Source organism: Lipophrys pholis (genome assembly GCF_963383615.2).
Source record: "Lipophrys pholis genome assembly, chromosome: 1".
Lineage (NCBI taxonomy): Eukaryota > Metazoa > Chordata > Actinopteri > Blenniiformes > Blenniidae > Lipophrys > Lipophrys pholis.
This window is the reverse complement of record NC_137635.1, coordinates 52820797-52838028: the sequence shown is the minus strand read 5'-3', so window position 1 is coordinate 52838028 and position 17232 is coordinate 52820797. Positions and strand designations below refer to the sequence as shown.

Sequence of the window (17232 nt, the reverse complement as noted above, 5' to 3'; positions counted from 1 at the left end):
CGACAAAGCATGCAGCGGAGCATCTCAGTGAAACCCGAGCAGGCGTGGCGTCTCGTGGTCACCCGAGCCGAGCCCCTGCTGAATGTTTAATGGAGGCTGTCAGAGATCCTGTGCGGGACAGTCGTCGCTCGGTCCAGATGCAACACCACTGAGGCGCTCTGAGGCTTCTGCTGGCAGGTAAGCTCTCCCCAGGTCTCACCCCTGTTTGATGATTTCCACTCAGGTGGGTAGATAGCAAGCCCACCTGGACGCCATCGAGATGTGTGGACAGTTGTTGCTGTGTGTAATCTACGAGATGCTGCAGAGAGACGGTGTCAGCGCAGCGTCAGGCCCAGGATGAATTCCTCTTCACAGGTCATCAGCAGCTCGGAGGCCACAGACCACCAAAGGACTGACATTTTTATTTATTTAAAAAAAAAATCTAAATCATGTAGATCCAATACTGCTTTCCTTGTTGAAATATTATGAATTCTCCCCAGTGATTGAGTTTATGGTTTCAGCTCCTGACTTGTAAAGTTCTCTTATTTTTGTAGTATGTTCCATTTGTACCACAGCTGGGAAGCAGCAGTAATCGATTATCTTCATAACCAATAGTTTTCTGTATGTACAAGTACAAAACAGCAAACAGACGACGCACAACCATTCTTACTGTAGGAGACAATATGACTGATCATGAGTTGACTCATTTAATTTTTGGTGAAAAGTTGGGACAAAGCTTCTGGAAGATAATTGATTGTTAATTGATCAATAACAGTCCAATAACCAGCCAACCAACCATCCCACCGACCGACCAACCGATTGACCGACCGATCGACCAACCAACAAACCTTCACACCAACTCTCTGTCCAGCTGACCTACCAACAAACCAACCGACTGACTGATCCACCAACCAACCAACCAACCAACCAACCAACCGTCAAAGTGACCAACCAATTGACCAACCATCCCACCAACCGGCCGACCAACCAACAAACTTCCCACCAATTGTCCGTCGAGCTGACTGACCGAACTGACCGCCCGTCCAACGATCTCACCAAACTGATCAATCAATCAATCAATCAATCAATCAATCAATCACAGGATTTCCAAAAAATGTGAGCTGAGGAAACTCTACCAAGGTTTGTATTCTGATTAAGCATAATATAATGCATTCAATTAATTTTGATTCATTTAGAATTGATTATGATTAGTCATAAGAGATAAAAGTTCTATGTTTTATCAATTGTAGCTGCTCATTTGGACTTTTAAACGCGAGTCTGTTACAGAGTGACACTGGTGATTATACTCAGTGTTACCCGCCGTTACAGTTACTTGTATAGAAAGAAGTTGAGTCACTTTACAAGCTACTGAAGAGGAAAACTACTTTGTTACTGGGTAAAACCACTCTTCCATTACCTTTTTCTCAGTTAAGACGATGTTGAAATCAAGATCCTAAAGAAACGTCTTTGGGTTTTCCGATGTGTCTGATATTTGATAGTCTGTTGACCTGTGTGACCTTCATCCACCTCTGACAGGTGATGGTGTCAGGATGTCTGAGGGAAAGCAGCGAACTTTGTCCACTTCTGGAGAGTCTCTGTACCAGATCCTGGGCCTGGAGAAAGGCTGTAGCCATGAGGAAATCAAGAAGTCGTACAGGTGAGCGCTCCCACACAGCCAACTCAGCTGCTGCAGTCGGGGTTTCATTCGGCAGCCATGAAATGTTCTGTTTTGGAGCATTGTACCACGGGTCGTGACTGCTGAAATCTCTGTGTGGTGTCAGGAAGCTGGCACTGCGGTACCATCCCGACAAAAACCCGGACAACCCAGAGGCCTCGGAGAAGTTCAAGGAACTGAACAGCGCCCACTCCGTCCTGTCCGACCTCACCAAGAGGAACATCTATGACTCGTATGGATCACTGGGACTCTACGTGGCCCAACAGTTCGGCGAGGACAATGTCAACACATACTTCATGTTGTCCACCTGGTGGGCCAAGGTGGGGAAGAGGGCGGGGCTTAGACAGATGCATGCTGACTAGGCGATGACGAGGTGAGGTGACCTGACAGCGTGTTCATGTGACAGGGTTTGTTCCTGGTCTGTGGGGTCCTGACTGGATGTTACTGCTGCTGCTGCCTCTGCTGCTGCTGCAACTGCTGCTGCGGGAAACTCAGGCCGATGCCCACCGCCGAGGGGGCGGAGCCTGACTACGTCTCCCCAGACGACCTGGAGGAGGAAATACGTAATGAAACCGATGGTGAGATGACAGAAAGTTTTATAAGAACAGTCTAACTATTGTTTGATTTGAAGTTTTCTCTGCTTCTCTTGGTGGGGGGCAGGAGCAGACAATGGGTGAGAGGGACAGTTACACCATAGACTGGTCACCAGTACATCACCATGCAAACACAGGGAGACACTGCCACATTCAAACCTATCATCATTTTAGAGACAACAAATCACTCAACACTCAGTATTTGGACTGTGGAAGGAAGCCGGAAACAGTTTTTGTCTTTTTCAAAGTTTTCTTTAACTTTACTCTTAGTCAGCCTATAAATTGCTGATATTATGAGAAATCCTGATCAGCTAATCATGTCTTTATTCTATCTTTTGTTTTGTTTTTTGTAATTTGTCCTGTCTCATCATACGACAGGACAACAAATCTGCCAAAGTCTAAGTAAAGTTGACCTTAACCTTGACCAGAGAAAATTCACACACACAAAAGTACTAACTACACCATCGGAAGCCCCAATTTAATCTGATTTTATTTAATACAGCTCTAACCTTCTACTTACCTTGCAACTGGAAGGTTGGGATTTGAACCTGAGGGTTCCACCGAAAAGGGAACAACTTGTAATAAATCAAACCAAATTATGATAATAAAAGATAAAGGATAATAATCAATTAAATGTAACTATTTCTTCTTTGCAGATGTTGAAGCTCCGATCCTCCAGCAGCCGACTAACGCCAGTGAGAAAACACAGCTGATCACTGATGGACACCGCAGATATGGAGACACCTACACATGAAGCTGACAGGAAATGTGAAACGGCTTCGATCATTGCTGCGAGATGACCAATATGACGAATATGACCTATATTATGACCAATATGACCGATATGACCTATAATAAAGCTGTTTAATTGCAGCTATATTCATTCAGGAGTTTATTTTACAAGTCGTTTAAGCAACAGTCTGGCATTGAGTGAAATTCTGAAGGGGACTGTAACTTAGACAACGAACCGATTGAAATCTTGTGTGAGCAATTGATCTGAATCTTAATATGGCGACGAGATTCAACATCTGATTGCTTACAGAACTTATTTTTGTTTTGTGTGCAAGCATTCTGCACAGTCAGTGTTGGGTTTTATCAGTTATGGACCCAAATACACCTACTGGGGTCAGATGTTCAGATTTTTGGTGCCCTCTAGTGTTCACGGTGATTACGACAGTAGCAATGTTGGGGAATGAGCGACGAGGTATGGAAAGGCTGAAAGTCTGTGTTGTGGGGTAACTTGGGATCGAGGATGGAAGTAAATTCAAGACGTTCACGAAGGCAAACGGTGTCAAGTGTAGTTTTTTGACAGTGAGAATAAACAAAAGAAAAGCTTTATTAGAGTTATCAGAATCTAAATTAGTATGTTGCACCTCAACCCATCGAATCTTTTGGTGACTAAATCTGATCACACATGTTTTTGTGAATAAACTGACATGCTTGTCATTATCGTCATTGCAGCAGGTAACTGTTCACACAACTGTCAGTAGCTAATTTCTATAATGCATCCATGTTCTGTTGAGTCTTTGAAAATGACCCAGTGATCCAGCTACAAGGTGGAGACGTAACCTACCACTACAGAATAATGGACTGAGCAGAACTGATCACATCCACTGGGACTGAAGCCATTTAAAGTGGGCGCATTAACGTGTTGCCCTGAGTTTTTTCTTCTGAGTTTCTAAAATGTCAGACTGTTATAAACCCTAGCGCATATATTTCAGAGTCTTTACTGTCATTCTTTTATTTTCATCCAACGAATGCTCTGGTTGGCTGTTGGAAGGCGAGTCGGAGCTCGAAATGGCAGTATAAACCTCCCGAGTGTTCACACAGTGCTCATAGATAAAATCATACATGAGCTGATGTAAATAACATTTTGTTTGGAGTCTTGTTTGTATTTATGCAATTTGTGCCCTGAAATAAATATGTGATGACAACTTTGGTTACATGACATCACTAACCAATACGACGTCGCTTCTTTACTTTTGAAGAAGTCAGGTGGGTTGGGTCCATATACATTCTGCATTAACATAAATAGTCATCTGGTCAATGTCTAAGTCACAAGAAAAAAAATCAAAAGGGTTAACCCAATGCCACATAAATAAGTTGGAATAGTCCATGCTTTTATGGATGATACATATAAAAAAAAAAAAAATGTATGAAATGTAAGACGCTCCAGATGCTTAAAGGTTACATATGTACATATATATCCATAGTGTTGGTAGGAACATTAGCGCATGTGAAGCAGCTGATCAGATCACTACAGAAATGCTTCAGTTCATTCAGATTTTGAAAATCTTTGGTGTCTCTTGAAGTCATTCCACAATATCTGTGATTGATTTATGTCGATTCTCTTTGAAAAAGACGTGGTTTTTTTCTGCTTTTGAAGTCCTTCCATTGTAGATTTACTTCTGTGTTTAATGTCATCGTCCTGCTGGATCATCCAACTTCTACAGAGCCTCAGCTGGCAGTCTCCCCTTGAGTGGCATTACATTAAGCAAACTGTGCTTATCTATACCTTCGGACTTTGATGTAGATCAGATCACATTTTCTGATCAGCTCATCTTGACCAAAGTGTTCACATATTCTCTCTTGCTGCTGTAAACTCTTTATTCTGATTACTTGTGTAATAGTCTGATAAAATCAGTAATTTGTTATTATTAGTTTGTACCCTGGTAAAACAGGGTCAAGATTATTGTTGACGACAAAACAGAAAGGGACTACTTTGTGTTTTAAAGGGAAGTGCGGAGGGATATTGTGAGCGCGGACGGAAAAAAAGACACGAGCCGAAGGAGACACACTACGAAGAGAGAGGAATATAGTTTAAGGTTTTTTCAGAGGTTGTGAACGTCTTTCTCTTTTTTCTTTTTTGTGAAAGAGGTTTTTCTTCTGTTCACCCGCACTGCCGCAACGGGCATATGTTGTCCACGGAGCCGATTGTGGACTTCTTTGTTGCCGTGAGTTGCGAGCTAGCCACGTTAGCTTAGCTCACAGGCGCTCCAGGGACAGGACGCACGTGAGTGCAATCTGGTTGATAGATTAATTTCTGATTAATCCCGGGTCTGTTTTATTTTCACTCATTTATTCTTGGTTCATTGAAAGTGTTTATTCTTATTCAAATCATTGTTTTTGTGTTCAATACAGAGTTGGGTTTTCTTCATTGTGGTTGTGATATTATTTATATTTCCTGCTATACCTACCCACTGGGCTGAGTGTAATTATAATTTGAATGTTATTATAAGGTACACCCTTGTAGCCTCAAATTTCCTATATTTTAAACGAGAATCATGCCTTACCCTAGACACGTTACTTTACGTTGAGATGTCTCTTTCACCATTGAGATAATAGTGTTTATTTAAAGGGGTAATTACTTTATCAGTTTAGTCATAAAGTTTTCCTGTGAGTATGAGGGTTACACTTGATTTTGGATTTTGATTTTTTTGCGCCTTTTGTAGAAAATTCTAACCTTGCCCCACCACCAATTAAACTTATAGATTTGAAATCAAGTTCTAGCCTTCATTCCGACATTGAAAGAGTATGGTCAATGCAAAAAATGTGGGATTTGTCTCCAGAAAATGAGTCAATGAAGGGCAACCGGACATCTCTGAAGGGGTTGAAAACTTGTCAAGCAAAGACGTGAGAGACATGGGATCTTCATCACTCACCACTTTTGTGGCACCTTGGGCAGTTCAATAGTTAATATAATGTCCAGAATTGTTAGTTCCTTTGAATAGTTTGGTCCCCCATTATTGTTTTTCTTTAATTGAAAATGCATGGTGTCACAGGAAAAACTCTATTGCTTTTGTTTAGGTATTTTTAGGGCGATACCCACTTTTTTCACTAGGGGTCTGTAATTACTCTAAGTGGCTGTTATCCTGGATAACGAGGAAGAAATTCAGCTGGACAGCCTGTGTTGTGGAAGCCAGTAATGAGACAATTTTCTGTGTTCCTTCTGTATTTGCAGTCTGTTATTTTGTTAGAATAAGTTGACTCACACCTGGATGAACATGGTCATCATTGTGTGCAGGTAACACTTTGCAAAGGAGGAAGAGAAAGATGTAATCCAGCTGAGAGTCTGAGTAGAAATACGAGGGAGACTCCAACACCCAACAGGAAGTAGATGTTTGTTTGGCAAATGGCTCCCTGGTAATAAGTGTGCTCACCAGCAGACGGGGCTACAGCCTCCTCTTCATCACGTACTACTTATTCACCCTCTCCTCCCCCTTCATGTCTCCCTCTGACCTTTGACATATAAGGGCATGTCGGCCTGGCAACGGCTGACGTCTGCCTGTCTAAAAACAGCACGAGTCTTCAGTCTGCTGCTCACAGGCCTCAAACTCTCATCTGCTGCTGCTGCTTCACTATTATTCTCCACTGTTCTTCTCTGCGACATCTTCTCAGTCCTCCCACTCCTCCTGACTCGTGACTTTTCGTCGTCCGCCGGACGCCATGGAGAGTCTGGAGAAACAGCTCGTCTGTCCCATCTGCCTGGAGATGTTCACCAAGCCGGTGGTGATCCTGCCCTGCCAGCACAACCTCTGCCGCAAGTGTGCCAATGACGTGTTCCAGGTGAACAACACACACACTGAAAACACACATGCGGCCCTTCACTGGTGATGTGTTCAAGGACTTCCTGAATGGTGGTTTTAATGGGAAGTCAGTTCAGGTTTGTGAATTAAATCCAACATTAGAGGTAATTTGGTGAAACAAGGATACTGAACAGAGTCATACCTTCTTGCTTAAACTCTTGTTTAGATTTAAATTTCTTAGACTCTCATTTGTTCTGCTGCTCTCAAACACTGAGAAGTTTGTTTGAAACTATCAGAATAACCTTTGATACAAACATCAGCGTAACTGACTCATAAGTTGTGAGCTTGCATTGTCTCTTTAAAATAGTGTAAGCCATAGTTAGAGAGCGTAGGAAATATTGAACGCAGCAGGTGAAAGGCAGACATGACACACACACACACACACACACACACACACACACACACACTGTTTGTCCAGATTTAAAATAAACAGGCTGGCACTGAACGCAGCAGCTGACTCACTTCATGTCCAGAATACTTTCGGATATTTTTCTGGAAGGTGACAAGCAAAATTTTTAAGGGAGGAGAGAAAGAATAAATAAATAAAGTAGCGACCAGAGATTCTGATTAAACAATTCAAGCTCAAAGCAAAACTTTACTGCATGGCTTTTCACAACAAATATCCAGTTGTAAACAAATCCTTGAACAGAAGTATCAAGAATTTATATTAAGTTACTATTCTTTAGATGATTATTTGGATATATGTACATACTCGAGGCCCTAGGCCTTGTGCATCTTCTACGTAAACAAATTGGCAGCTCTCATCGTGAAATGAAAGACGGGAGTACACTTTGAGGCAAAAATGTATGAGTATTTGAGAGGCACTGGGAGTTCCTAAGATGTGCTCCTTACACTTCACACAGTGAAACGTGATTTCAGTTTCACTCTATGGGAGTAAATATTCAGTTGTCATACCTGGAGAAATCTTGGAGAACCTTTAGAGTCTAAAGATAGGGTATGTCCTTCCTTCACCCTGCAGGCGTCCAACCCGTACCTGTCCACACGAAGTGGCAGCACCCTAGCGTCTGGAGGACGTTTCCGCTGCCCGTCCTGTCGGCATGAGGTGATTCTGGACCGACATGGAGTGTACGGACTGCAGAGGAACCTGCTGGTGGAAAATATCATCGACATGTACAAACAGGGGAGCACCAGGTACACAAACACACCTGTAGAGACTGTGGAGGTCAAACAAACGTACAAGAGTTCATGTTGTTTACGAAGTGGTACCCCGTGTGATTTTCTAGCACTTCACTCTGTCATCAAAGCTCAGAGATGTTCTCATGCAGACCCAAGTTGGTTGTAACCAGCAGTTATTTGCAGTTATTCGCTCATTTTCAACCAGTCTATCCATTCTCCTCTGACCTCTGGCATCAACAAGTCATTTTGTGAAGATGGTTATGTGTGAAAATCCCAATAAATCAGTAGTTTGTGTTCAGAAACAACAATCCCATGTTCATAGGGCCCGTTCACGCCTGGCGTTAACATGTTTCAGGTGATCAGATCACCTGTGACACCAAAGCGCTTTCACTTATACTGCTTGTCGTCAGGAACGCGTCTGACCACACAGGCTTTGTGGTGTGAATAGTCGTTTGTTGGGAATGCACTCCGGGACAGTGGCATAGCAGGAAAATGCATCAACATAATCAAGGCGCGCCTGATGATGTTGACGTATGATATGAACAAGTGTAAACAGTCTGCGTCAGGGCTCGTTGAGTGTGATCGGATTACCTGAAACGCGTGTTAAATGAGCCCAAAGTCACTTAAAACCCCTTCATTCACTATTTTCATTCTCGGATGGATTTTCTGCAGCTCATCTTCACCACGTCTACCTGCCTCGATTCACTGAATTTGTTCAATGTGATTGGCCGATTAGGCATTTGCTTTAAGCATAATTTCAACAGCGCTACCCCATGAAGTGGTCCACCTCCACAAAAACACATAAAATAGACCTGTACTCAAACCCTTTGAAACATCTTCAATTTCTTATTAAAAATGTGACTTGATCTGCAACTGTACTTTTGAAAGACTTTTTTTTTTTTTTTAAACATCACAACAGGTAATTTTTCTTCAGTGATTAACATTATATAGTTTACCTAGAGTATTGAAACCAGCGCCGGCTCACACGTGCGTTATCCGAAGTCTGTTTTGACCGGGAGTCGCTCTGTGTGTTGAAACAGTGAAGCTCCGGTTTCTGCTGAGCCACAACAAGAGGCCCGGCCCGAGTTATGCTGCCAGCGTCTCATGTTCAACATGTGACTCAATACGTCCAAGAGAAAGAAATAAATGAAGTTGAAAGAGGAGCACATTAAAAAACAAAACAGCATCAATGTACAAAATGTTGAGAACGCTTTAGATAAACTCACAAACCCAAGAAGACAGAAACAACAACGTTTGAGTTGCAGTAACCAGCAGAGGGCGCAATGACCTCTCTCTGTTTGAATTCTTCTCTGCTGATAGTTGTGACATTCAGACTCTATTTTTATGTCTGGGTCAGTGAGACAGCAGCGGGTTTATTTTGGTTCTCTGCAGCTGATAAACAGGTTCAGCTTCATGTGAGCAAACCAGACCTGACAACAGGGCAACGTGGGGAAAACTCACGGGGGTTTCAATTTGAAATATTTGGCAAGCTTTAAGGTACATCTCAACAGATGTACCTTATCCTGAGTGTGATCATCCCTCTGTCACACGTTCAATATATTGCATGTAATAAAAGTATTTTGATCAAGTATTTACCACATTAATCCTCCATTTGAGATAATTAAAGGGCATAATTCTTGCTAGAGCCTGACCAAACCCCCAATCTTTTGCTGAATCTTTTCCCATCTCTGGCTTATACGATCTCTATTTTCTCTTTTTATTACATTTATTTATGATTCAAAACAAAAAATCTCACATCAAAAACTGTCTTGCAAAGGCCTAAAGTAGGGGGCTTTAGAGTTGTAGTATATGCTGATGTAAAAATCAAAAGAAAACCAGTAGCAATCCTCCATGGGCGGGATTAAGAGGTACTTTAGCGTCTCACACACTCTTCCACCCTTGGTTTTTATATCAAACATAACAAAGAGTAAAAAAGAAAAAGAAAGCCAGACTAAATTCATGATGTTTATGATACACAACACTTGAATAAATCATTAAATTAGTGTTTTGACGGCATAAAAATGGGAAGAAAAAAAATCTACTTTTGTGCTTTTTAGCAGAACAAACCAAAGTTCAAAAGGAAAAGATAGTTTAAGATGACGGGCGATGAATTATGACCTAAATCCATGTGTTGCAATGAAAGGTCATTACTGTGTTTTCTGAAACTGGCCGCCACAACACAGGTAACATAATCCATAGCTGAAACAAACTGGTGTGTGTCTGTGTGTCTGTGTGTGTGTGTGTCAGTAAGCCGGTCCCGGAGGTGAAGATGGACCAGCCCGCGTGTGAAGATCACGAAGGCGAGAAGATCAACATCTACTGCGTCACCTGTGGCGTTCCCACCTGTTCTCTCTGCAAAGTGTTCGGGGCTCACAAAGACTGTCAGGTCGCCCCGCTCAACGACATCTTCAACCAGCAGAAGGTCAACACGACCCCGCCGATGCACAATACACACAGTTATACACAACCTATGTTTTCAGAGTCCTTGAACTCAATGGACTCAGTGGAATTGATCGACACAATCAATCAATTCCACATTCCGAACCGCAGCCATTGTTAACTATCATAACATTAACTAACAATAACTATCATAGATGTCAGGTTCAACCTCTGGACATTTATTAAATCTGCAAGAAAGAACACACACCGAGTCAAGTTCTGGTCTTACTCGCGAGGAGAACGGACAGAGAGTGTTTCAGTTACAAACTCCAACCCGCTCTGAAAACTCTCTGCGTCTCCTCTCTTTTTATTATCTCGTTCCGAGGTCACAGTGGAGAAATATAAGTCACACAGTACTTCTGCAATTCATGAGAAAGACTGTTGGTACAGTGAATGTGATAACTTTACGTAGAATTATTCCAACAATAGACTACAGAAGATAATAATAATTATTGTTATTGTTATTTAATTAATGTAATAATAATAATAATCATTATTTAATATATGTAATAATTTGTATTCTTCCTATTTTTTTGTATATGATAATAATTATTATTAATATTATTACTACTTCTACTACAGAACATGTATAACCAAATAGACGTGCCAAACAAGAGCCTCACTTAAACGCAACACCCACTTTCTGTGTGTGCAGGCAGAGCTGGCCGACTGTGTCGCCATGCTTGTTGGGAACAACGAGAGGATTCAAGCCATCATCAGTCAGCTCGATGAAACCTGCAGAGCTGTCGACGTGAGTTTATCCTCATTTTCTCTCAGTCCTTCCTACACAAAAACTCGAAACCATCCAAGTGAGCACAATCACATCATGTCTTTATTTCTAAAATTGTTCTTGGTAAGGCTTGATTGCGAGCAGCACAGAGGCACTTTGGTGAAAATGATCATGACCTTGCTTGAAGGATTCATCTCTGTTTTTAGTACTGTTAAATCATAATACTTCACAGTACTAACTGAAATCAGAACATTATACTGTAGAAACAGCTGGTTAAGCTGGTTCAGACGATGGTCATCAGACAGAATTCTTCACCTCAGACTGAAGTGAATCGTGGAGTTCGACACAGTTCTGTATCGGTACCTCTACTTTTCCATTTATTTATTCTGTGTTACAATGATAATACTCACTATTATGCTAAGGAAGAGCAGAGAAATTAGTGTATCTTTATGTGAAAACTCACAAATTTGGCTCATCTTTAACCACGCCCACTTCAAATGTATCGCCAATGAAGAGTCAAGAACAAGCTGCCTAAACTCCCGAACCAGCACGATAATAACTATTCAATTGTTCATCATAGAGGACAAATTCCTCTGTTGTTGAGTCTATAGAGACCTTAAGACCAACTTGGAGACAAAAAGGAGAAATGATCCTGTGAGCAACATTTTTGTGAAATTTGGCCTCTGATCTTCTAGTCAATGATAATAGTTGGATGTCCAGTACCATTGTAACGAATCTTGGACTGATCTGGACTCTTTTTAACTCTTATGTCAAGTGTTTGTTTTAGTTTTTTTTCCCTTCTATACAATAATGTCTTTTTCAATACAAGATTGTCCAGTTTTATAATCAAGGAGTTACGAGAAACGTTCCAAACGGCGGTTGAATTGCCTCCCTTAATATATTTACTTTCACAAGGCTGGACACTCTCTCATTCAAAACGAGCTCATGCATCGCACACGGACACGTTTGCGCTTTGCGTGCAGGAGAACGGTCGCAGGCAGAAGTCAAAGGTGTGCGAGATGTTCGACCACCTGTTTGCTCTGCTGGAGGAGAGGAAAGGTGAGATGACGGTGAGGATCACCGCCGAGCAGGAGGAGAAGCTCAACTACATCCGCAACCTGACGAGGAAGTACACCGAGCACCTGGACGGCAACGCCAAGCTGGTGGAGACCGCCATCCAGACCATGGACGAGTGTGAGATGGCCATGTTCCTGCAGGTGAAGCGATTTGAGGCGTGTTGGCGCAGCGTGTCGGTTAAAATGTCCCTCAACATTTATTTTTCACCAAGTTTCTCTGTGAATTTTGCCAACAGACGACCAAACCTCTACTTCAGAAGTGAGTCAACATGCAACTTTTGTCTTTTTGTTCGTTTGTGTGTGTTGCTCTTGTGTGTCGTTGATGTACTGTAGCCGACACCTGAAACTGGTACCGATACCGATAATAGTTTTGGGTATGGGGTCCGGTACTGCACCGAGTACTTGTTATAGTAAAAGCTCCCTGATGCAACTCGGCGAGTGTTACGTGACGTAATCCGTTAGCAACGTCACCAGAAGCAAAGCAAAGCCATCACATATCTTTATTTATTTAGTTTATTTTTCAGGGACCATGTACAAAAACATAAATCTTGCAGAAAAGGTAGCTAACGGTTAGTACTTGTACTTGTTCTTTAAAAACTGGTATCTGTGAATCCCTAGTTTTAATGTTCAGTTCAAACGTAATTTTCTGTTTTCAGGATTATGGAGGGCACCAGCACGTCTCACCTGGACAAAGTTCAACGAGGTTACGAGAACATGGACCACTTCACCACCGACTTCGAGCCTCAGAGGAAAGCACTGAGCCAAGTGGAGTTCGTCAAACGTAAACATCTTCACTGTCTAACGAGAGACGAGACGCTCGATGACCTCAATGTGAAGCATTAGTGCGACGCAAAAAAAAAAAAAAAAAAAAAACCTCGGGCTAATGTGTTTGAATGAAGCTCATATTGGGATACGTGTGTGCTAACATGTTAGCATGCTCCTCAGTTGATGAAGATGAGGACGACGATGAAGACGAGGTGGAGATCAGATCGTCGGCGGGAAGTCGAGCTGAGTCACAGCAGCATGTGGGACCCGCGGCGGCCGCGGGGCCGTCGCCCAGTCAGCCCCTTCCTCAGTCGCCTGTACCTCCGCTTCAGAGGCCCACTGAGGCCCCACCCACCCCGAGAACCCTAGAGACCCCGCCCATCCCGAGAGCCTTGGAGACCTCGCCCACCCCGAGACGCTTGGACACGTCACCCACACCTCCCTCACAAACAAAGAATCCCGCCCCTTCGTCGTCCAGCCTGGCGCCCTCCCCCATGCCCCTCCCCACTGCAAGCTCCGCCTCCCAGGTATGACATTGTATATAAGTGTACACGATCCACCATTCAGATTCCACTCAAGGTATTCTAATATTTCACGTTAATATCAAACTTTTAATTTGTCCTTGGCAATGTTGCCTAGATTAAAGGTACAGCCTGTAATACATTCAGTCAAACACAACCTGGGAAACGGAAATGTACCAAAGGTAACGCGCTTACCCTGCTTGCAAAAGACTTGAGATTCCGCCTTCTACCACAAGGTGGTGCAGTGAGTCACTTCACCTTTGACATGTTTCGACGGTGTACTTCAATCCTAGAAACATCATGATGAAGATGGAAGAACGTCTAAACATGTCAAAGGTTTGTTGAAATAAGCAAACTAGTTAAGAACAAAATAAACCTAAATGAGCTACAGACTCACAGGAGTCAGAATGAATGCTGAAGCGCTGAAGTGACTCTCTACTGCCACCAAATGCACAAAATATGGTATTGCATAAATACGTCATACCGCGTATTTAAATTGTGATCGATTTCTTACTGGGTAAACTTCTACCTTCTTCTCTTCTTCTTCAGTCCGACCAGCAGAGTGAGGCGGACGACAAAGACGGACCTAAGCACGTTTTCTCTTTCAGCTGGCTCAACCAGAAATAACTCCTACACCATTTTGAGTTGCTCTTCCTCATCCTGCTCCCCTCCTCTTCCTCCACCTCCTTCTTATCTTGCTGCAGGCTTTTGCTACATTCAAACTAGATTTTTCTCACCAAAACAACAATTAAAAAGTTGTTTTTCCTCTGGACTCATCCAAAATTATGCATGAGATGGTCTTTATCCAAGTCAATGCTCAAAAGAAGAAAATATTTGAATTTTACTTATTATTAAATATGTTGCTGTTTAAGCTTAAACACTGGAAAATGTTAAATTAAATGATTGTTTTATTAACCCTTTTGTCTCTTTAATGAATGACTGAATTATTATTGAGTATTTTTTGAAAAGATGTCTCTAGATTTATTTAAAAATATTATGAGCAATACGTTTAAAAAAACCAACAGCCTCTCTGTAAAATGATAACAGTAATTTAAAAAAAAAGTGAAATCCAATCAGTTTTATTCGATTAGGTTATTTACAGTGGCCTGTAAGTGCAAAACACCATAAACTTCAGAATACTATAGTGTGTCACATAAAGCCTAAACTCATCTTTAAAGGACCAGGAAAAAAAAGTGCAGTAATAACTTTTAAATTTACATTCGTAAGTTTTTCTTTGTTGTGGCACAGAGTCTACATGATGAAAATGTCTACATATCATGTATACATACATACACAGGAATTCAATTTCTTTCCATATGGATCCCATCGCATTAGATTTGTATGGATTAAGCATATTAATTCAGATCAGACTTTCAGACTAATTATTCGTGGCCATGTAATGGCAACCCCTGAACTGTCAAAACACTGTGCCATTGATTTTATTGCTGAATTTTAATTGACCAATAGTGAATTGTCGGTTGAGATAAAGTGTTGCTGCTGGACAGAAAAGGTAAAATAAAACCAGAAGAGACAGACTGAAACTAGGAGAGACTTCTCAGCGTCACTTGGTGTCTTTTTGTGCTTGAACGTAAAATGGAGCCGAACAGTATGTTTGAGTCATTTTTTTAATTAAATTGTTCAAGACATTGGCGATTTCATAGCTGTCAAAGAGTTTGTGGGAGTTGGAGCCTCGGGATCTGAGACTCTGGATGTTTGCCTGGCCCTAAAGGTGACGCCGTCTTCATTTTCCAAAGCTGTCCATCATTTTGCGGTTGCTGTCGGCCTGCTGGGCGATCTGCTCGGCCCGGGCCATCTCCAGCACCTCCCTGAGGAGGTGGAAAGTCAAGTCCAGAGAGATGGGCGCTTCCTCAGACCTCTTCCCCTTATCGCCCTCCCCTTCCTCCCCTTCGTCCTCCTGCTGCTCCGCCCGGGCCTGCAGGAGGCGCTGTGTGAGCTGCAGAAGAGCTCGGCTCAACGCCGAGGAGGAGGAGGAGGAAGAGGAGGCAGGTGAGCCACCTCCACCCAGCCGGAGGGAGAACTCCTCTCCCTGGCGGAGGAGGAGCGGCCGTGGGATGGCGAGGCGGCGGCTGGCGGGATCCTCGGCGGGCCGGCCGTCAGCAGAGCGGGGCAGGAAGGCACCGAGGAGAGCCGCGACCCACAGCAACACATTCAGCTTCATGACCCAGCCACAGTCTGCAGGGAGAGCAGGAGGAGAGAGAGCAGGAGATTCATGTTCTCCCTCTGCCTAAGTTTTCTCTCAGTCCTTCCTACTGTAGGTTTGTAGTTGACAGTCACCGTAATAACAATCCAGCTGTCTGTCCATACGGTTGTCTGTTTACTCCCATTGTTAATGTTAATAGCGTGTTGTTCTTTGATTGTGATTTCATTACTAAAACAACCAACAGCACCCACTAGTGGCCCAACAAGAAAACTAGTTTTCAGTGTTTCTGCCATTTCCGCGTGAACAGACATCCGTTTTCAAAACATTGCTGTGTAAACATGAAACATCGGAGACAACAATGCAGCATGTAATTTAATTAAAAAACACAATAACATGGGAATAAATACAAGCTGTGGTGCCAGTAGATAAAAGTAAGTAAGTAATAGTTAATACCCTAAAGACAAACAGCAGCAGGAACAATGAAGGAGCTAAACATTTTTACTTTAGAGTAGATTACAGAAGTTGCATTTTCTTGTTTCTATTCATGTTTTGAAAAAGTATTTTCTTGGAATTTGTACTTCTACTGAAGTACAAGTACAAATGTTTTGTGTAAAATGTAACTTCATGTACAAAAAAACTGAGAACAGAAAATCTTTTAGTAGCCAAAAATTGTGGAATAGAAACAGCAGAGGTGTTACTCTAAAGACATAGAAAATTTAAATAGATCTCTATTCAAATTTTTTTATACTTTATTCAGAACTGCTTTAGTTGTTTCAGCAATTTTTCTGGTTCTTAGGTAATATATGTTAGTACTTTTGGCATAAATGAATCTTAAATTCCACCTTTTAATCCGCTTTGTTAAAGTTTTTTCAAAAATAAAATCTTATTTCGGTTTTGTTGTCTCTATGAACTTGTTTGACAGAGCGGCTCTGAATGCAGACATACAATCCAGGTCAAATTAATCCATTTTAGGCTTGGTAAATAAAGACATAAAGCATTTATTTTGGAGAAGAAAGATATTTTTTAATCTTCTGAATTGCAACAGCTCTGTATTCATGCCCAATTTTATAAATTTTTTTCATTTTTAAGATTTTTCTGGATAAAAGAGTAATGAAGAAAGTAAACTGAATTTCTGAGGCAGTAAAGTCGTTAAGATAAGCATACAGGCTAATAACTATCGTGAAAGTTATAAAGGAGGGTAATTACTGCACATATGACACACACTCATGTACCAACAATTCAATATCTCTCATGTCAAGATGAAAACATTTGGATAAAGTTTCTCTTCTTACCTCAGCAGCGTCTCCAATTTGACTCTCTGCGTCTCCTCAGGCAGATACCAGCTCTGCAGCTCTGCTTCCACTTTATATATCTGTGTGTGTGTGTGTGTTTGTGTGTGTGTGTGTGAAACGTTCTCACTTTGGAGTAAAGTCGTGTTGGAGGCTTCTTCTGACTGTGACAGCTCTTGTGGCTCGGCAGAGGCAAAGCGGCGCGAGATCCTCAGTGAGGAAGACGACCTGACCTTTCTCAGCCTGGACGCAGACTCAATCTGTGACCTTCAGCTTCTGCA

At 42.1% G+C, this 17232-nt stretch overlaps 3 protein-coding genes across 3 annotated transcripts; 2 read left to right on the top strand and 1 right to left on the bottom strand.

Annotated features, from left to right (window-relative positions):
- Window positions 1-16: 16 nt before the first annotated feature.
- On the top strand, window positions 17-4206 carry LOC308107338 (dnaJ homolog subfamily C member 5-like). The gene is made up of 5 exons (XM_080459654.1): window positions 17-177; window positions 1516-1636; window positions 1761-1974; window positions 2061-2232; window positions 2904-4206. Exons 2-5 carry the CDS (start codon window positions 1530-1532, stop codon window positions 2999-3001), a joined length of 591 nt encoding a protein of 196 aa, XP_080315780.1. The 5' UTR covers window positions 17-177; window positions 1516-1529; the 3' UTR covers window positions 3002-4206.
- A 2317-nt stretch (window positions 4207-6523) lies between these two features.
- On the top strand, window positions 6524-15050 carry LOC308118279 (E3 ubiquitin-protein ligase TRIM63-like). The gene is made up of 9 exons (XM_080477629.1): window positions 6524-6813; window positions 7813-7985; window positions 10218-10392; window positions 11065-11160; window positions 12123-12356; window positions 12452-12474; window positions 12872-12996; window positions 13161-13507; window positions 14051-15050. The coding sequence occupies exons 1-9, from the start codon at window positions 6694-6696 to the stop codon at window positions 14126-14128; spliced, it is 1371 nt and encodes a 456-aa protein (XP_080333755.1). The 5' UTR covers window positions 6524-6693; the 3' UTR covers window positions 14129-15050.
- A 192-nt stretch (window positions 15051-15242) lies between these two features.
- Window positions 15243-15680, bottom strand: LOC308118201 (corticoliberin-like; the record flags this gene model as incomplete). The annotated part of the gene is made up of 1 exon (XM_080477508.1): window positions 15243-15680. One exon carries the CDS (start codon window positions 15678-15680, stop codon window positions 15243-15245), a length of 438 nt encoding a protein of 145 aa, XP_080333634.1.
- Window positions 15681-17232: the final 1552 nt, after the last annotated feature.

Excerpts from the sequence above, each read along its gene's own strand:
- LOC308107338 (XM_080459654.1), top strand. The coding sequence starts at position 1,530 with ATGTCTGAGGGAAAGCAGCGAACTTTGTCCACTTCTGGAGAGTCTCTG. Across the intron at positions 1,637-1,760 it reads GAAATCAAGAAGTCGTACAG|GAAGCTGGCACTGCGGTACC; the intron begins GTGAGCGCTCCC and ends GTGTGGTGTCAG. Across the intron at positions 2,233-2,903 it reads AATACGTAATGAAACCGATG|ATGTTGAAGCTCCGATCCTC; the intron begins GTGAGATGACAG and ends TCTTCTTTGCAG.
- LOC308118279 (XM_080477629.1), top strand. The coding sequence starts at position 6,694 with ATGGAGAGTCTGGAGAAACAGCTCGTCTGTCCCATCTGCCTGGAGATG. Across the intron at positions 12,475-12,871 it reads ACCAAACCTCTACTTCAGAA|GATTATGGAGGGCACCAGCA; the intron begins GTGAGTCAACAT and ends TTCTGTTTTCAG. Across the intron at positions 12,997-13,160 it reads CCAAGTGGAGTTCGTCAAAC|TTGATGAAGATGAGGACGAC; the intron begins GTAAACATCTTC and ends CATGCTCCTCAG.